The 20,999-nt window shown below is 42.4% G+C and overlaps 1 protein-coding gene across 1 annotated transcript in view; it reads left to right on the forward strand.

The window, feature by feature from the left end:
• The first annotated feature begins 1,016 nt into the window (after positions 1-1,016).
• ADAM10 (ADAM metallopeptidase domain 10) overlaps positions 1,017-20,999 on the forward strand; it is a 45,710-nt gene continuing 25,727 nt past the window's right edge. The window contains exons 1-4 of the mRNA XM_033167457.1: positions 1,017-1,380; positions 13,534-13,684; positions 15,345-15,463; positions 17,403-17,561. Of these exons, the coding sequence (XP_033023348.1) occupies positions 1,326-1,380; positions 13,534-13,684; positions 15,345-15,463; positions 17,403-17,561 (484 nt within the window). The 5' untranslated portion in view covers positions 1,017-1,325. The remainder of the gene's footprint in view (positions 1,381-13,533; positions 13,685-15,344; positions 15,464-17,402; positions 17,562-20,999) is intronic.

Below are 20,999 nucleotides of genomic sequence, written 5' to 3' on the forward strand. Positions count from 1 at the left end.
CGTGCGCTGCTGTGGTTCGCCAGAAGTGGCTTTGTCATGCTGGCCACATGACCCGGAAGCTGTACACCGGCTCCTTCAGCCAGTAACTCAAGATGAGCACCGCAACCCCAGAGTCGGACACGACTGGACCTAATAGTCAGGGGTCCCTTGATCTTTTTTTAAGGTGCTCTGGAAGGATTTTTAAAATTTTGTTGCAACAGACTAACAATTCAACATAGCAGCTAAGGTTTGCTACATGGGCAAGACTAAGGTTCCAACACCTTTTCAGTTGGGTTACTATTGCATGCCTAAACAAAAACAGGCCACACACATTATAGTGGGGGAAATGCCTCTGAAAGCTTAGAGGTGATCCACTTGCAAAACCTTTGTGAGTTTCTGTAGAAAAGATAACGGAATAGACAAGATCCTCCCATGCAGTTTTTCGGTCTGGTTCAGTTTTTATTTTATTTTTGTGTGTGTGTAGATGCTAGAAAGTTTTTCTCCCCAAAAGGCCAAATAGCAAGAAAAAAAATGCACTGCGAAAGGATTTGCAAATACTGTACAGCGGGTTAGATTCGCTGCACGCCGTTGCCCCAGCCATGACCCAGCCGCCACCTTCCCCTTTAAGGAAACAATGATGGCAGGAAAAAACAACGCCCCTCACTCCTGCCCCAGGGGAGGGGCTCACTGCGCACGCGCCAGCCGGCTCCGGCCAAGGCCTTTAAGTTAACAATAACAACCCGGGACCACGTGATAGACAGAAGGCGGGCTTTTGGCTTGTGCCGGGCGGGAAAGAAAGGAAGAAAACACGAGACTAGAAGGGGCGTGGCCCCAAGCAACGACCGCCGGAGGGCGAATAGGCGGGCCTAACACAGCCACGCCTCCTTTCACCTCCCCGGCGATCTCCCAGCGCTTGCGTGCTCGGCGCCGCTAACCTCCGTCGCCCCTGAGTGGCTGAGCGGAGGCGGCCGGGCGCGCGCGCGCACGGAGAGGAAGAAAGAGGGTAGCAGCGGCGGCGGCGGCAGGGAGGGGGAAGAAAGAAAGACTGAGGGAGGGTGGGGGGGAAGTGCGCGGGTGCGCGCGCCGGGCGCTGACTGGACTCTGAGGCGACCGAGGGATCTTGTTCCGAGGCACTTTCGGTGGGCGCCTGAGGCGAGGCCGACGGGAAGCGGAGAAGGGGAAGGAGAACAGCCCCAGCAGCGGCGCCGCTCGGCTCCTCCTCCCCCTCCTCCCCCTCCGGCCGGGGCGGATGCTTTGTGGGTAGGAGGAAGAGGAGGAGAGGCGGCCGCCTGGCTGGCTGGCTGGCAGGCGGCGGGCGGCGGCGGCGGCGGGGCCTTGCGGAGAAGATGGTGCTGCTGAGGGTGCTCGTCGTGCTTTGCTCCTGGGCGGCCGGAGCCGGAGGTGAGGCGAGGCGAGGCTAGGCCGCGTCGGAGGAGGGCGAGTGGTTTCCCCGCTTCTTCCTTCCTTTCCCCCCCCCTCCTTCCCTCGCCCCGGGAAGCAGCCAGTTAATCAGGCGAGGTTCCTTCCTGCCCCCCGGGGCAGTTTCCCTCACGGCTCTTGCTCCACTCCGGTTCTGGTTGCCCCGTCGCTCTTTCCTTTCCCTGCCCCGATAGCGGCTTCATTTCTTTTTCGGTGTGTTTTAATTGTTGGATTGGGCCCATTTTGAAAAGGGAGGGTGGCGGGGAGTCTCCTCCACACTCTCTTTTCTCTTCCTTTCACTCATACTCCTATCTGCCGCCGCTACACTATTTATTTCGACCCCTCTCCTGCTTTTCTATTTAAAAGGACAGCTCCGGTCTCTACGTAAAAGAAGAAACTGTAATTATGAAAAGTATAACTACACACACACGCAAAGGTGGCAGTTTGACTCATAAAGGGAAAACCAACAAATAAAACTCCCCGGTGGGGTAATCATTTTACTAGAACCAGCCAAAAATGTCACTACTGTGTAGCAGTCGTTTGAGTTCTCTAGAACTCTTTATTAGACAACATGTTCTACAAAGCCCAGGTGAAACGAGGCAAAATACTGTAATAAAAATAATGGGGGAAAGTGCAAAGCTTGCAGCCATGAGGTCAGCTTAGAGACTCCAAGATGGAGCTTGCAGGCTGGTTTGTTTGTTTTGTTTGTTTGTTTATTATTTTCATAAAATTTATATACCACTTAATTGAAAAAACGCACTCCCTAAAAGCAGTTTACAAGTAAGGCGCTTTTACAGTGACACTTGGAGGGGACTATTTCTCCACTTAGTCTTATGTGCATACAGTAATTGCTTTGGGGTAGCACACTCCCCCCAGTAACTGAAACATTAGAAAAATATTGCAGTCTATACATGCCTTCATGTCTTTCCTGCCTTTTCTCTACACCCCCCCCAATTATCTGACTCCACCCCCCCCCCGAGATTTCCTCTCCTCTCTGCTGCCTCAAATGAATGGAGGGGGGGTTGTGTGAAAAAGGGGAACAAGGCAGGTAGGTAGTAAATATGCCGTTTGCACTCACACCTAGTATGGGGTAGTTTCCAGGGAGTTTTCTGACTTCCTGTTGTGCCATCCCTCTTTCTCACCAATGTCATAGGCCTGGAGCCGAATCTGATCAAGTTGGGCATCAAGTTAAGAGCTAGAAGACTTTCAGGAGGGAGTGGGCCTTCTGAAAGTTGTGTATTGTATCTGATACCTGGAAGGAATGATACATTAAATGACTTTCTAATGCAGGGTGAGGTATTTCTGAAAAGAGGAAGTGCTATACTATTGAGATTTGCTAAAAGGTTAGTTGTAATTTATGACAGATCTGCTTCTTCTACGTTATCTTTTGCTAGCATTCTGTATGGTTCACTTCATATTTTGAGTAAGTTGAATAATTTTGCTTAGTTAAATCAGAAAGCAGTTATTGGGGTGAGAACTTCCAATTTTGATCCACACCATTGCAACTTACTGTGAGTGCTCAAGAAGCGGTTTGGGATTGTGGCTGTGTCTTTATGCATAACATCGCTAAAGTGTCACAAAGCTCCTAGCACATTTTTTGTGTCATTTTTTGTGGAACTGTACCTGATGAAGACATACAGTGCAGTCCTAACAATGAATACTCAGCAGTAAATCCTATTAAATTCAATAGCTTATATGACCAGCTAAACAAGATTAGGATTGCAGCCTAATCTATTAGTTCAGTGGTTCCCAATTAGCTAACTACTGTGGCTTTTCAAAGCCCAAGTCATAAACTCACTACTTTTGAAAATTTTGATGATAGTTTTAGTTATGCGGGTGGGTTGCGCAGACCACCAACTGGGAACCACTGTATTAGTCTTTAAGATACTTGGGGACTTTTTTTTGCTCTGTGCTGTAGTGGCAGCTACTCTAAATTTTGATATTATGGAAAGCAGAATAAATACATTTATCTTATAGTTTGCTGCCACTGAGGGATGTTTTGGTTTTACTTGCTCTTTGATGCAGGTTGGAATCAGAATAATTTTGTCTGAATGGTGACAAATTCCTCAGTTGGTTACCAATTCCAGACATGCAGCTCTGCTAGCAAACCCCCCCAAAAAATAAGTCTTTTAAAATACATTTATTGTGGTGCAAACTTTTGTTGACAAGAGCTGTGAGGTGGGCTCTAATTCACCAAAGGTATGTCACAAATGAGGCACCACTCTCTCTCTCTCTCTCTCTCTCTCTCTCTCTCTCTCCCTCTCCCTCTCCCTCTCTCTCCCCCCCTCCCCACATAAGTGGCAAAACATGTCTTTTTTGGAAGGGCACAAGGTGTGGTCCTGATGATGTCATGGAACTTGGTTATGAGCAACTCTTATCAGGAAGCGCAGTAGGGCGTGTTAGTTAATAAGATTAACTAACATTTCAGCATAACCTGTGTAGTATGGTTTCAGTTAAGATCCTGACTCTTGGAAAGGCTCTGTTTAAAAGTAAACCACTTTTACATTTCACTAACTAAGTTCATGGAGAAGCTTTTGTGAGTTAAATAGGTAGGTGTTTTTTTTCTACTTAAGGCAGTGGTTCTCAAAGGGTGTGGCATGCCACACTAGTCTAGTGGGAAAGGATGGCAAGTCTCTCTTTTTTTCCTCTATGCCTGAGAAAGAGTGGCAGCTTTTTTATGCTGGAACTAACTACAGTTTCATATTACATTACATCTGAATTGGGAAGCTGAGAATTAAACAAAGTTAGTTTAAACAAACACCGGATCAAAACACCTCAGTTCAGATTTCAGCTCTGCCATAAATTTGCTATGTGGCCTTTGACAAGCTGCTCTTTCAGACACAGCTTCTGTATCTGCAATATGTGTGATGATAATAATGCTCAGTTACTTTATAGGGTTGTTGTAAGTATTACAACTAGATAATGCATGTGAAGTGTATTTGTATGGTGCTTTAAAATATTCAAAGTGATGTGAAAGGGCTATACAAAAAGTATTACAGTATTGTCAAACTGGTTTCAGATGTTGGTTTAACTAACTTTAATTTGAACACACTGAGCTCTCCCAAGTTTAGATGTTATGGAAGTGTAGGGACACGGGTGGCACTGTGGGTTAAACCACAGAACCTAGGGCTTGCTGATCAGAAGGCCAGCGGTGCGAATCCCTGCGGTGGGGTGAGCTCCCGTTGCTCGGTCCCAGCTCCTGCCCACCTAGCAGTTCAAAAGCACGTCAAAAGTGCAAGTAGATAAATAGGTACCGCTCCGGCAGGAAGGTAAACGGTGTTTCCATGCGCTGCTCTGGTTCGCCAGAAGCGGCTTTGCCATGCTGGCCACATGACCCAGAAGCTGTACGCCGGCTCCCTTGGCCAGTAACGCAAAATGAGCACCGCAACCACAGAGTCGGACACGACTGGACCTAATGGTCAGGGGTCACTTTACCTTTACCTTTAACATGGAACTCTAACTGTTCCAAAGTGAAAGCAGAAGCATTAATTCTCTTCCTCTTGCACATACCGGTAAATTAGTACTAAATAAGGTGAAGAGGCAGCATAAGTCTGAGGCTTGTTGCCCCTTATTTCCAGTCACTGAAACAATAGATGATAATCTCAACACGGCTCCTATTTCATACACTGTATCTGTATTGACTGATTGTAGTGTCAAGCTTCGTGTTTACTGCTATAAGAAAGTAAGGTTTAATGCCTGGAATCTAAAACTTTCAAGATAAGGTCATTCTTTGGCGCATTTCCTCAGTTTGAGCTGAGAATGGAAACCCATTAACTTTCATCCAAGCAGTCAGCAAAATGATCCAACAGTTTGCATATTCTTTCAACTACTCAAATAATTGCTGATAGTTGCAGGCTGGGAGGTAAGCTGTGCTCCTGGTCCTAAATTCTAGTGTTTATTAACATGGTATGTTGATGAAAGTGAAATGTGTACAGTAGGTGCTCTTGCAGATTACATGAATCTAGGAGTACTTATGTACTTGAGGCTAGTATTTGCAAGGCATTTAAATGTTCCTGTTCATTTTGGCTAGTCTGGTTTTCTTTGGCTATTCTCATTTATGTTAAAAGGAAAGGCAAGTGTTTTGCTTGTATGGTGGAGTTGCCAGGCACCATTTTGATATCTTGGAAAATTTCAGCTTCACAGTATTCTTTATTTTTGTTTCCTATCATATGCAACTTACTGTTGGCCAAAGTTATGAAGTTTATGACAGTTTTCTTACCTTAATTGTTTCTGAATTAAAACAGATTTTGTATTTATTTGCTTGTTGGACTTACAGGGCTATCTAAAAAATACTTGCAAAAATATTATTCTGCACCCAAAAATACAGAACTATTGCCAGTTTATATGAAGCGTTTTAACTTGTTCTTTCTGAAAATCCCTATTTAACAACTTTTGTGGAACCTGGTATATAAAGAATAAGCTATTTTGGAGCTGCTTAATGAAAATTCAGATTTTTGTGGAAAAATGGAAGTCTTTTTCAAAACATTTAAAGAAATATTGTCATATGATGAATTCGTGAGCAGGATTTGAACTATGAGCAATAGAAGGAATTAGAGATTGTTGTATGATGGTTATGATATAAGGGAGAAAAGATAAGGTGCAGCAAGGGAAGAAATTAAAAACACCATGGAAGACAGGAGGGGAAGTTCAAAAAAACATTTTTTGAATGCTTTGTATATGTGAATTTTTTTTAGTTTTGAATTTTAATAAAATATAATTTATATATTATTATGCTGCTCATTTATTCCTCTGAATACTGGTTGCTGGGAATCATGAGTGGAAGAGTGCACTCTTGTCCTTGTTGTGGGATTCTCATACCCATCTACCGGTAATTAGGAGTCTTAGAAACTGGGATAGAAAAGGTATTTGCCACATGGCTCCCTGGAACCTGGGTTATGAATGCAAAAACCGAATGGCTACTTAACACCCCCCCCCCCCATGTAGCAGCACTTTGTTTATTTTTCCCTAGAGAATTTATTTGGTATATTTTGGAATTTGTGGTATTGGGAGGGTTTTACCAGCCATAGCAAAGCAGGTCATACAGAGAGCACAGTGGGGCTTAAAATTAGGCGTGTATAGGTCAGTAACACCCAGTGAACTTCATAGGGATTAGCAGGGGTCAGCAAACTTTCAGCAGGGGGCTGGTCCACTGTCCCTCAGACCTTGTGGGGGGGTGGACTATATTTTTGGGGGGGAAATAATGAACGAATTCCTATGCCCCACAAATAACCCAGAAATGCATTTTAAATAAAAGGACGCATTCTACTCATGTAAAAACACGCTGATTCCTGGACCATCTGCGGGCCGGATTTAGAAGGCAATTGGGCCGGATCCGGACCCCAGGCCTTAGTTTGCCTACCCATGATTTAGAGTGTCTAGCCATACAGTCAGTCCTACACCACACTGCTTCTCAATAGGGAGAACCTTTTTCTTTCAGTTTGCGAAGTCACAGCTTCTGTGATAGGTAGAGCTGCCAGTGAGGGACCTTGTCTCATTCTGTACAGTCATGCCCACATAACGTGATTTTCAAAGTTCTAATGTTTTTATTTCTGAAAAGGAAAGCACTTCCCTGTAAATGGTACAGGAATACTCATGCAAATATTTAAAAAGTAGGATGATACTCCACCAGTTATTTTAAAAATAATAATCCAGCATTATGATATTCTTTAAGAGACATGGTGATGAGAATTGCACACAGTATTCCAAGTGCAGGTGCACCACAGACTTGTATGCCATTATGATATCAGGACACCGGTGGCACTGTGGTCTAAACCACAGAGCTTTTTGTGCTTGCAGATCAGAAGGTTGGAGGTTCAAATCTCTGCGACAGGGTGAGCTCCCATTGCTCTGTCCCAGCGCCTGCCAACCAGCAGTTCGAAAGCATGCCAGTGCAAGTAGATAAATAGGTACTTATGTGGCAGGAGGGTAAACGGCGTTTCCGTGCACTCTAGTTTCCGTCATGGTGTTCCGTTGCAACAGAAGCTATTTAGTCATGCTGACCACATGACCAGGAAAGCTGTCTGTGGACAAACACTGTCTCCCTTGGCCTGAAAGCAAGATGAGTGCCACGACTCCATAGTCACCTTTGGCTGGACCTACCAGTAACCGTCCAGGGGTCCTTTACCTTTTTTTTACCTATTATGATATTTCCAGTTTGTTTTCAATCCTTCTGCTAATGATCCCTAAAATATATTTCCCCTTTTTACTGCTGCCAAAACCCGGGTCAGCTTCGTAATTGAGCTATCCACTATGACCCTAAGTTATTGGTCAATCACCAACTCAGACCTCACTAGCATATATGTAATATTAGGATTCCCCCCCCCCCCAGCGTGCATCACTTTGCACTTATTAACACTCAATCAGATTTATCATGTTAATGCTCCTTCAGCCAGTTTGGAGAGATCCTTTTGGAGTGCCTCACAGCCTCTTTTAGTTAAAAGCTACTCCAAACAACTTTGTATCATCAGCAGACTTTGCTAACTCATCTCCAGGATAGGTTAGAAATGCTGCAGACTTGGGTTCACAAAGCAGAAAACCCACATCCAGTAAATTCACTCACTGTCACAAATGGGCAAGACTGGAACAAGGAACTAGACCTGAATGTGTTTCTTATCTATTTCAAGTGATAAGAATGCTCACTCGACTTACACACCTCCCTCCATACCAAATACACCATCAGTTACACAAAATCAAATTTCAAAATGGGATACACAGGAAGGAAACCGCCCCCCACAAAACCCTCCTTTTTGTCATAATTTCTCAACTTGGCCACTAGGTGATGCTCCTGAGTACCAAAACTGGCGATAGAGGAATTTCAAACGCTGTGCCTGGACCAGCGGCATAGCATTGTTTGCTGGTGCCCGGGGTGGGAGTGTGCGTGCTGGGCAGGGGCTAGGTGTGGAGGGTGAACGAAACCTGCCACACCAGCCTAGCGGACGCCACCAGGCAGATGCAGAGTGTGAACGGAACCCGCCATGCCAGCTCAGCTCTTGCCACCACTACGCCCCTGACATGTCCACCCCCTGAGGATCATTAGATTTTGACTGTTTTTACACACTAATACCACATCCTGTAGAATTCTATCAGTTACATTTTATCTGTACAATCAAAATGGATTTAAAGATTCCTAATGCTTTTTTGTGCAGCTTGAGCAGGAGCAGTGATCAACGTTATAGTTAATTGTTGTAGCTTGTCTTTGCTTACCCTACCCTTCTGCCCTCCTCACAGTTGTGAAGAGTATTATTACGTTATGAATGGTCTGTGTCACCATTAAGAAAAAGAGGTAGGATATAGGCCAATAAATATGAGGATATCTTGACAGGATATTGTTCAATTCTCAAAGTTTTTAACCTAGCTCAAGGTTGTTATCAGAACTAGCCAGATGTTTAAATCACAGTCAAAACAAAAAAACAAAAAAATCCTTCCAGTAGCACCTTAGAGACCAACTAAGTTTGTTCTTGGTATGAGCTTTCGTGTGAAGAAGTGTGCATGCACACGAAAGCTCATACCAAGAACAAACTTGGTTGGTCTCTAAGGTGCTACTGGAAGGAATTTTTTTATTTTTTATTTTGTTTTGACTATGGCAGACCAACATGGCTACCTACCTGCGACTCAAACACAGTCAGTTCATCATTTGAAAAATCAGACTTTAGAGCTGCCTTGCCCCAAAATGGCAACTAGACATTCTGTTTTGGTGACTCTAACCTTGGTTTTAGGAGCCATTTGGTGTATAGCTTATATACCTGAGTTTCTAACACTGCTTTAAAGCCCTACAGCCTTGGCCCTGTGTAGCTGAAGGAGGGTAGAAAGGAAATTTCACTTTCATCTGTTTGCACTTCCGGGCTCTGTGATCTCCAGGTTACAACAACTGCAAGGAGGGACAAGCACTGCTGCCACCTTCGTATCCTGCATGTGGCCACCCCATAATGGGCATCTGATTGCCCACTGTGAGAACATGATGCTGAACTAGATGGGTCCCCTTTGGGCAGATCCAGCTGCAGCCGGGCTCTTTTGATGTTCTTATGTCCCCAGGGGGAGGGGGATATGCCCCCCCATGATAAGCTCAAGGGGCCTGAATTTCAGTAGGCTCGGTTCAGCCGAGACACTGAGTTCCAGCTCCGAGGGCCTTCTGACAGTTTCCTCACTGCGAGAAATGGAGTTATAGAGAACCAGGCGGAGGGACTTCTCCATAGTGGCGTGCACCCTATGGAATGCCCTCTTGTCAGATGCCAAACAGTTAAAAAACTATGTGACTTTTAGAAGACACCAGAAGGAATCCCTGTTTAGAGAAGTTTTCAATGTTTGATGTTTTATTGTGTTTTTAATATCCTGTTGGAAGTTGCCCAGAGTGTCTGGGGAGGCTAATAATAATTAATAATTATTTATTATTTTATTGACCACCTTTGGCACATTACGGAAAGGTAGGGTAAAATGCTTTCTTTAATTTTATTGAAACTATTACAAAAATATCCAGATTTAGATGGAGCTGCCTGCAGCTTGAGCTGGTAACCGGGGGGAGGGGGGTTTAAAAATAAAACAAAAGCGAAAATCTGACAACATTTTGGTAGACAAAAGTGATGGTTACATAATTTGGGCATAACAAAAATAGCATGTACAGCCCAAATTTTATGTAGAAACAAAAACCACAATTTTCAGAGAAAAAAGTTGAGAAGAGAAAAGAATAACCATAGGATTAGTTCTTTATTTTTAATGCTGGTCAGTGATAATTTATTAGGTGCCCCATAAACCTTCTGTTCATATCAGTTGGAATATTATTTTCCCCACCCCACCCATAGGTTTAGCATCACTAGTTCAACAAATGGTTTGGTTAACTTGAAAAATGCTAGAGTGATTTTGCAGCTCTGTCTGTATTTAAGAGCCAAGAGATACAAAAGTGATCATTTTTCTAGATTGGAAGAAAGTGAGGAAGAGATCAGGAAAGAGGGTTGCTAAACCTTTTTAAAAAGCTTGTTAGCCATGTCCACTTATTACTATTTAGATCAGTTCCATATCAGTGTGTGCTTGAAGCTCACTATTAGACCAGGTCTTGGATGACTATGCTGTTGCTGTTGGTGGGTGGGTTGGGGGATGGAGGAGAGTTGCAATTCCACAAAGCAAAATGGTGTATCATGATAAAGCCATTGTTGGTAAGAGTGCTGTCTGAAATGCTGTTCACCCTAAAAACTGGTGCTGGCTTAACCATTGAATTGCCTCCTTTAAAAAAACAAAACAACAAAACTAAAAAAGTGTATAAAACTAAAATGTACAGTGGTACCTTGATTTTCAAATGTCTTGGAAGTCGAACGTTTCGGTTTTCAAACTCTGCAAACCCAGAAGTAAATGCTTCCATTTTCAAACGCGCCTCAGATGTTAAACGGCTTCTGCTGAGGTCCCCCCCCCCCATTTTCTCTATTGAATTTGCAGGCCGCCCTTTGCACCTTGGTTTTCGAACGTTTTGGAACTCGAATGGTCTTCCGGAACAGATTACATTCGAACACCGAGGTACCACTATATTTGCTAAATACAGTGGAACCCTGGGTTACGCATGTGATCTGTTCCGGGTCGCCGTGCGTAACACGGGCGTGCGTATCCCGGACGCACGAAAAACCCCTGAAAACCCGGAAGTGCGTGATTTGAGCGCTTCTGCACATGCGTGAAGTGCGCCAGTGAAGCGTACAACTGCCACCAAAGCAGAGACTGTTAACAACCGAAAAGGCTCCCAGAGCAGTTTCCCAAAATCAGTAAGTCAGGTTTGCAAATTAAGAGACACAAAACAAAAAGAAAAGGGCTTGGGAGACAGGCAGGGGAAATGCAAACTTGGGCATTTGTTCTTAGTCATGAAGTTCTTACTACAATCACTTGGATTGGAAGCAGTTCAAGGAGAAGAGGTGCCAAACATTGCTGGTCTCTCAGATAAGCTGATAAATTGGCTGTACTGTACTTATCATCTCTCCCTTGGATGCTGCCTAACGGAATGGCTGCTTCTGGATGACAGTTTTGGGGAGACAAATGTCCAGTGGGGTTGGCTTCATTTGGGCAGGAGAAAAATAGTGTTCTAGCACCTTGACCACCAGTATATGAACATAGGAAGCTGCCTTTGGTCCATCTAGCTCAGTACTTCTAGGATTTCAAGCTGGGGACCTGGAGGTGCTGAGGATAGAACCTGAAACTTGTGTATGCAAAACAGATGCTCAACTACTGATCTACAGCCCTTTGTTATATGGCTGCACAAATACTTGGACAAGTTTTGTTTCTTTTATAAAACTCCCTGTGTTTGGTTCAAAACTTGTTAGATGGAAAATGCACACTTGAATTTGAACTTTGTTTCAATTCCATATGATGCCTACTCATTTCACAATTGGTGTTCTCCTTAAGCTCAATTCTCCCATGAAAAATATCCTCAGTTCTTTTGACTCTTTAACGGTCTCTCTTGTTTTCTGTCATAATCCTTCTTACTATATTGGCTCCATTTTCTTCTGTCATCTATCCCTGGTTAGATTTTTCATTTTTTTCAGTTTTATTGTGCAGTTGTTTTTAATTAGCGGGTTAACTCTTTTAGTAGATACAGTAGTCTATTCAAACTGAGAAGTACAAGCATAATCTAGTTCTCAATATTTTTAGGAAAAAATAATCTTAGAAAGCTGTTTTATAGCAGGCGAGATTATAATTTATCTGTACCAATATCTACTACTGTTAAGTGGTAGTGGCCTTCCAGACTCCGAAGCAAATATATTTCCCATCACTTGATACTGATTTATTTATTTTTAATGGATATGCCAGGTAAGGCTGGTGATACCTGGTTTTCAAAAGTTTGATATATCACTAGCTAATCATCGCAATATACTGATAGATCACAATGTCTGGATTAAGGATGGAGCTCTGTAGAGGCAATGGCTGGCATCATGGTTTTCCCCACATTGTGATTTTTCAATAGCACAAACCATGATTCATGATATATTGCCAGGACAAAAATTATGAAACCAATATAACATTATGGACTTCAAACCAGTTTTGGGTGATATATTGCTTAGCCCCAAGACTAGGAATTTAATTTAGTAATTTCTACATGCAAAGCATGTCTTCTGGGTCACTGAGCTGTTGCCCCTCCCCACTTAGAAATATAATTTCATTAAAGTGTCTAGCCCCTCAGAGGTTAGGCTGATGGAAAGAGATTTGTCCGTGACTCTCCTACAGTCATACCTCAGGTTGTGAACGCTGTGGGTTACGCGTTTCTGGGTTTCTGCGCTGAACCTGGAAGTACTGGAACGGGTTACTTCCGGGTTTTGGCGTTTGCGCATGCGCAGAAATGCTAAATCACACTTTGGGCATGCACAGAAGCACCGAATCGCGACCTACGTGTGTGCAGATGCGGCGCTGCGGGTTGCGGACGCGCCTCCCGCACGGATCGCGTTTGCAACCCGAGCGTCCACTGTATTAGCTTCAGGTATGGGTGAGTATCTGTACCTTTGTCTTCTGCATCCACTTCTAAAACCTGCTCACTCTCCAAAGAAAGTCTGTTGGCTTTGTTCTGCCAAAAACAGAGCACAGCTCAAAATGCTAATATTTATCAGTGTAATAATAAATTTACTAGTTCTTCACCAGCAGATCCAGGGAAGGTTACAACAATTCAAAATTCAGAATTAAAAACATTTAAAATAGTACAGTCTCAGGCCAGGGTAAAGAGGTAGCCCAATGTGTTTCAGTCTAAAGGCTTTCTTCAGAAAGAGAAGTTAGTGTCCCTGTTTCTTTTTCTCTTTCTTTTGGTGATTGGCTTGATGGGTGCTTCCTAGTGTGTATTTTTATAGTTCTGAGAAGGACAAGTTATCCTGACCGTCTGTTGAAAATATTTGATATTTCCTAATCTGAAGTAATAGTGTTTGGAATAAAAAATATAAGTTATAAGCAACATCTCAAATGTATTTCAACATGCTTTGGAATTACAACTGGTACATGCAAGAATATCGCTACCATTTGACGTTGAGTTTGTATTAACAAATCTCAATTTACTTTTCTAAGCAAAAGGTTTAGAAAATTAAAGGAGAATGAAAATAGAAATAGTTTGGGAAAAGAGCTTTTCCCTTATTTCTGAAATGTGCCTGGACTGACTGACTTATCAATCCACTGTTTTGTTCACAGGTCAATACGGAAATCCTCTAAATAAACACATAAGACATTATGAAGGCCTGTCATATGATGTGGATTCATTACACCAAAAACACCAGCGTGCCAAAAGAGCAGTATCGCATGAAGACCAATTTTTACGCTTAGATTTCCATGCTCATGGAAGGTAATTATTACATCAAGCTTATTACTTTATATCCCTTAAATTTCATCAAATATAAAAGAATGATAAAGAATTATCTTAATATTAACATTGCATTGTGCTTAAAGTTGTGGTTCTTGGCTATTGAATTCCTTCAAGGTTTTCATTCAACGTGTAAAGGCACTTAGCACTTTGCAACTTTTTCCTGCAACCTGTTGGCTTCAAGACTTACATTTTCAGGAACTGGACAGACTTTGACTAATCTGGTTTACAGTCTGAGGCACAATGAAATCTCCTTCTTTGTATATACATAGCTGGTTTTTCATCTGTTAATGTTCAAGGCTGAGGTGCTGAAGGAATGAAAAAGAAATTGCTCCTTGCTGCATACATTTATAAGCCGATGTAGGTACACTGTTTTTTTTAAAAAAACAGACAGCTGAAAAAATAACACATGTTTGTTCTCTTTTCCTTTACTCTTGCTTTGCACACCACTAGCTCTGTTCTACTCGCATTTACCAAAACTAAATTACAGATGTGTATCTTATAAAATTCAAGTGAATGTAATTTTAGTGGATAGTTGTCTGGGTAGAAACAGGGTGTATTTCCATCTATCTCTTAAAAAAACCAGTCAGTTGTGTATTTATAGTGTTTAGAAATTGGTAGTTTATTCCCATAGTACTAAACCAGGGATAGGGGACATCTGACCTACAGAACAAACTTGATCCACAAGGCAGTCTTCCTGTGACAGGTGGACTGGACAATCTGACATCAATATTAAAATGAAAAGTGAAATTCATTCTGGGAAAGCCTTTACTCTCTTACGTGGTTCCAACTGTGAATTTCCTCTCCATGTTATGGTCTGGGCCTGCTTGTCTGTTAGCTTAGTTTCTTTTAGTTGGAATTACTAACGAGCAGAAGTAGATGTAGGCCCAGCTGGTTAATAGAACAGATTACTGCAAAAGAGCTTTATCCTGTACTTGGCTTCTTGCCGGAAATGAAAGAGCAAAGAGAAATTGCCCCGCTTTAACTGACTAATAAAAATTTATGGGTTTCTCCAAGATTTCTGGGTTTTGGAGTGAGAGAAAACTCACTGCAAATTGTCTTGCTTAGACTTGACTCCCCACCCCCAGAATTTTGTCCCCTGCTTATAAGATTTTGCCAAGTGGTACTGTCTCTTCCAGCTTTAATCAGAGCAGTATTCCTAATATATACTTCTAGGCAGGTGTCAGATGTTTTCCTATAAGTGGTTGAAATAGGAAACCTAAAGATTATAATAAAGGAAACTGGAAATGCATGGCTGCAGTACCTGATGGTATTTTGGGATATTTGGGCTACATTGATGGCCTATGAATATCAAAGAAGGAAAGTATTTAACAAGATTCAGGATGTTCATTCTCACTCACACTCTTAACAGCTCATGTTCTTGAGGTATTTTTGTAATTGAAGAGCTATATAGCCTGTAGCTTAGTGGTAGAGTACCTTGTTTGTATGCAGAAGGTCCCAGATTCAACACCTGGCATCTTCAGGTAGGGCTAGAAGAGAATGCCATCTGCAACTTTGGGAGAACCCCTGCTGCCCAGTGTAGTCAATATTGAGCTGGATGGACCCAGTTGTCTGACTTTGTAGAAGTCAGCTTTGTATGTTCCTTTGTTTACATTTAAGTTCTGTTGTCTTCCCTTTACAGACAATTTAACCTTCGAATGAAGAGAGATATGTCTCTCTTTAGTGATGACTTCAAGCTAGAGATATCAGATAAAGTACTTGATTACGATACCTCCCACATATATACTGGGCACATTTATGGTAAGTTCACTCATTTTGTATTTAAATAGTTGTTGTTTTCTTAAGTTAGTGATAAATCTGTTTTAAGTCTAATAGTGAACAATAGATCAGTTCTCAATAATTGAAATATTTTTGGAAAGTCCACCTAAAAACTAAAAAGTTGCAAGTTATGTGGATTTAAGCTGAAGTGCTTTCTTTCCATTGGTTTTGTCAAATCGCATAAGCTACAGCTACTTACCTCAGGCAAGCCTCACATCTGGCCTACTGCCGTTAACTGAACATGCACTATGTGTGCATCCTGCCTGCATGTAGCAACCCCCCTCACTGTTTTGACTGCACCCACTACTGGAGGACAACCTTCAGAAGATTGGCTCTGAAGGAAGGTGGGCCTTGGGCTCAAAAATATTCCCAACTTCTGCATGAGACCTTTGCACCAATGGAGAAAAGGTGTAAGTCAGAGGTGTAAGTCATCTTTCAAATTAAAGCCACTTCAGCAATATTTAGATGGCCAAGGGTTTCTAAACTACAGCTGTCATTATCCCTGGCAATTGGCCATGCTTGCTGGGGTTGATGGGAGTTGTAGTTCAGCAACAAAAGGAGGGCCAAATGTTTCTCAAATCTGGATTAAATAATTTATTTGTATGAATTTATATGAATTACCTTTGTTACATGTGTTAAAATCCAAGCATGGATCCCTGTTATGCCTTTGAATTGAATAAAGCCACACAAATAAATGCATATAGCACATGCTGCACTCACACACATGCACATACTTTGCATGTGTTTTTCAACCCTAGTTGTCGAAGGGGAAATGATCTTCATGGAGATACACCTAGGGAGGATTAAGTGATCAATTGTTATCATGCATAGATGGAATCAGGGCAAAGGTGTTATTTTATATAAAAAAATATTAGGATCACACTACATGTATTAATTGACCTACCAATGCTAGGATGTTTTCTTTTACAAAAAAAAAGTTTATTGGCCATTGTCTATGTAGCTGTCACCTTCTGTACTTTTCGGCATTTTATTTATTTCTGATTTCACTGCTTACAATTCTACCATCACTACCAGCCATGTGTTTATTTTCCTATAACACTTGGAGGCATCTGAAAGCTTATGTCATAGTAAATATGTCAGTCCTTAAGATGTCCCACGATTTGTTGTTTAGCTATAGCAGACTAACATGACCTATTGGCCTAACCTTTTGGAAATTATTAGAAAGGAAGACTTTGCCATTCCTTCATAGCACAAAAAGCCAGCAAATCAGTAAGTGGCTTGGTGGTATCAGAAATATTGCAGGACATCTTGTTTGCTAAAACTCATTTTTTGTGTATTGACAAATAATGTTCACAAAGGTAATGTTAGGAGTCTTTTTTATGGATAGTTGAGACATGTGGTTTTTAAAAAAACTTTTGGAATAAGTTTAGTCAACATCTATCAAAAAAGACATCCTTTTCATTTTTCTGTGACTTTAAGGAAAAGGCTTGTTAAAAGAGTGGGAATTTAAACATTAAAGAACTGACCATGCTAATGATGTTTTCACTGTTTATTAAAACAGTTATATGCAGAATGGTGTATTACTTTTTTGACTGTTTGCCACCTGCTGAAAAGTGGTAAACAATTTCAGCAAGATTGGCCAAATGAACTATTATTTTCAGAGGTTAAATTTGTGACAAAACCTCATGGTAGAGGTTTTATAATAAACTGGTTACGCATTCATATAAGGGTCACATGGTATTTAACACAATAATTTTGAAGCAACTGGGATAGCTCTGCAACTTTCCTGCTTTGAACAGAGCATGTTAATGGTGGTTAAAGGAGAAGGCGACTGGCAGGGGAGGGAATCGGTTGTTTGCAAGCATAGTTTAAGAAGCTTAATTATTGGTGGTTGATGCCTGAGTATGAAAACTGCCAGTGCATTTTTTTCCTTTAATCTTTTATTTCCCCCCCCCCAAAGGTGAGCAGGGAAGCTTTAGCCATGGATCTGTTGTTGATGGAAGATTTGAAGGATTCATTAAGACTCACACTGGGACCTTCTATATTGAACCAGCAGAAAGATATATTAAGGACAGAGCCCTGCCTTTTCATTCAGTCATGTATCACGAAGATGATATTAGTAAGTATTTCAGTTTATCATGTACAATGAAAATACTTAGTACAGCACAAATATCCTAAAATGGTGTGACACTTGATTTTTTATTAAAGCAAGCCGAGTGAAAGGTGTTCTCATACTCATGTAGGCATTCACTGTTGTGCTACTGTGTAAATATATGGTAAAAACCATAAATCTCTTTGATTGTGAGTGCGGGGATGACAGATGCTTAAGGGCTAACTTACGGTGGGGTACCAACAACAACAACAACAACACATGGGAAGTGATACTTAACATGTATCCTTGGTCTGGGATACCAAAGTATTAGGAAATGCATGTAACTGAAGAGTGACATCACAGCTATAAATTGCCATAGGTATGTTGCCTTGGAATGTTATATCAAATGTATTTCTTAAGCAATAACTATTAGTATTATACAAGGTAAAGGGTGGGCAAGACCTGCACATACTTTGTAGGTTTGTCCTGGTAGAAGCAATGTGAGGAGTTAATTTCCCTTAGTATTTTAATTTATTAGTTATGTTGCACTGGCTGTCAGTCTCTGAAATTAAATGTGTAGCTTAGCAGTTCTAGTGATTGTCCATGTCTTGAGGATAGCATTGGGGAATCCTGGAAGGACTTCTGCCAGCAATAAAGCTTTCCTTTGTTGTGTTCTGTTCTCTGTTCCTTTCCATGACCCCTTTGTTTTAAAAAAGGACCAGCCTAGTCTCTTCCTTAGGGAGGACAAATTGGTGCTAGTGTATACTGGGGCCATTGCTCTGGCTCCTGCTAACTTTGGTTAAAAAGCTATCTTGTTCAGGAAATGTGTCAAGAACTTCTGTGTTCAAATGAAAGGAATGGCTAGTACATTTCTTGAGATCATATTATGGAAAATCAGTAGCCCAAGTTGATAAGGATAATTAAGAAGATATAGCCAAACATCATTCAAATCAGCTCCTATCTCCCACCTTCATCAACTTCTTTGTTGCCTCTGCTTTTTTTTTTTAAAGCTTCCTTGAGCTTCCTGTTTATCTTCAGTTATCTCTTCTTCTGGGATCCCTACCCATTCACCTCCTTACCTCAAATTCCTTCCCAGTTCACAGCCTTCTTTGCAAGGCTACTGCCCTTAAAGTCTGTATTAGGTTCTAATCTCAGGCATTTTCACCTCTCCTGGAAAGTGCATGACCAACATTCCATCAGCTTTGAGCTTTAAAATGTTTATGAACAGCCCTTGCCATCACAGCAGCTTAGTTAATGCTGTTAGTCTTCACTCATGAGCTCAGATACATAATCCAACCAATGCCCAAAATTCTCATTGCACTGTTCTTATTTTGCAGCTGGCAACGGACCTTTTGAGACTGGTTGGAGATTTCCAGCAGCCACCTTTGTGCCCATCATCTCCAGCTGCCTGTCTGGTGGGCACCACGGCAGCAAAAGACCTGGCTCTTTTGCTGCCACTCTGCCCCGCAAAACACCTGATTCACTGAGCAGAGCAGCAGCAAAAGTCTCTCGCCTCCCAAAAGGGCTGGGTGGGCTCTTCGCAGCTGCTGAGCTGGCCGGTTCCATAAGTTTGAGCTGGGAGGAAATAGGGCACTATCCCCGCTGGTTTACTTCAGCAGCGTGGAAGGATAAAGGAAAGGTGTCCAAGAGGAGCTTTATTTCTCTCTCTGTTGGAGATTTTCTTCTCAGCATGCTGTGGGATAAACCTTGGCATAGGCCAGGTTTCCTCAACCTCGGCCCTCCAGATGTTTTGAGACTACAACTCCCGTCATCCCTGCCCACTGGTCCTGCTAGCTAGGGATCATGGGAGTTGTAGGCCAAAAACATCTGGAGGGCCGAGGTTGAGGAATCCTGGCATAGGCATTGGGCCCAAAGCAAAATGCGAGTTTATGCAGCTGGACCCTCTCCAATTTGCTGAAGGGAGCTTTTGACACTTGGACAGACTCTCCTCATGACCCCTCTTACCCTGTTACCGCCACCTCCCTTCCTTGCCTTTTCCCTTCCTGATCACAGCAGCACATTGGAGATGTGGGGGGCTTTGGACAGGGAAGTGAGCACTCATTTTCTCTCTGAAGAGCTCAGCAGCTACTCTTGGGACAGCAGTGCCTTGAAAAGCCGGAGCCTTTGAGGGGAGAGAGAGCCAGGAGCAGCCACTTTGCCTTGAGATCTCTCTTCAGTACAGGCAAAGAGGGTGATTTTTTCTCAGCTGCAGAACCTCCCCCACCTTTACATCTAACCCAACTACACCTATTCTGCTATTAGTTTAGCAGCTGGATTGGAAGCAAAGTATGGAATTGGCAAGGCTTCAAAGGATGCGGGTGACGCTGTGGTCTAAACCACAGAGCCTAGGGCTTGCCGATCAGAAAGTCGGCGGTTCAAATCCCCATGATGGGGTGAGCTCCCATTGCTCAGTCCCAGCTCCTGCCCACCTAGCAGTTCGAAAGCACGTCAAAGTGCAAGTAGATAAATAGGTACTGCTCCGGCAGGAAGGTAAACGGTGTTTCCGTGCACTGCTCTGGCTCGCCAGAAGCGTCTTAGTCATGCTGGCTTAGTCATGCTGTCTGCGGAAAAACGCTGACTCTCTCTGCCTATAGAGCGAGATGAGCGCCGCAACCCCAGAGTCGTCCGAGGCTGGGCCTAACAGTCAGGGGTACATTTACCTCTACCTTTACCTTTACAAAGGAGAGGTAGAGATAGAAGATACTACTGCAGACCCAAATATATGGGAGCAAAACAGTTTGATGTTCCTGTTTGTCGGTGTCCATCATTTTGTGTGAGGTTTATAAGATCAAAATCAAATTCAGCTGACAGAGAATAAAGTGAATTTAGTGAGTGTTGACTGTGAGAAGTCTTGTCTCCTGTGCTTTGAGGCACTCTACACTATGGGAAGGTAACAAGACCGGCATCAGCTGAGAAGAATGCTTGAGCTAGACAGAATCTGGTTGCGGATCTTTCAGTTTTTGGCAGGAATATCCTTTTAGCAGCTTTTCAGGCACAACAATGCAACATATGTTTAGCATCACAATGAAGTCTTATTCAGAGTTTAAACAAAAGCCTATTCTGCAAGTGAGGATCTTCTTGTTCACTTTCTACAAAGCCCTTTGTTCATGTTGCAGTGAAATTGGTGGCCAGCAAAAGGCGACCTTTCTATTCTAATTTCAAAATATGGTGAACTATTTTAGATTCTCACTCTTGATCTTGATTCATACTTTTTATGTGAGTGATGTTAAATATGTAAGTGATAAGGGTTTTTGCTTTTTAAAAAATCCTTTCTATTCTATTTTGAAACGAATTGTCTTCATTAACTAGTACTCTTTCTTTGCCACTGGGGTGCATTGAATGATGCTCAGGGGTGCCAAGCGCAGTTTTCCTTATCTCCCTCCTCTAATGCCCTCTCGCATGTCTGCCACCCAAGATAAGGTACTGTGCTTGTGTTCACCTTTGGCCATTCTCTCTTGGGCCACT

The sequence above is a fragment of the Lacerta agilis genome, chromosome 13 (genome assembly GCF_009819535.1).
Source record: "Lacerta agilis isolate rLacAgi1 chromosome 13, rLacAgi1.pri, whole genome shotgun sequence".
Taxonomy (NCBI): Eukaryota; Metazoa; Chordata; class Lepidosauria; order Squamata; family Lacertidae; genus Lacerta; species Lacerta agilis.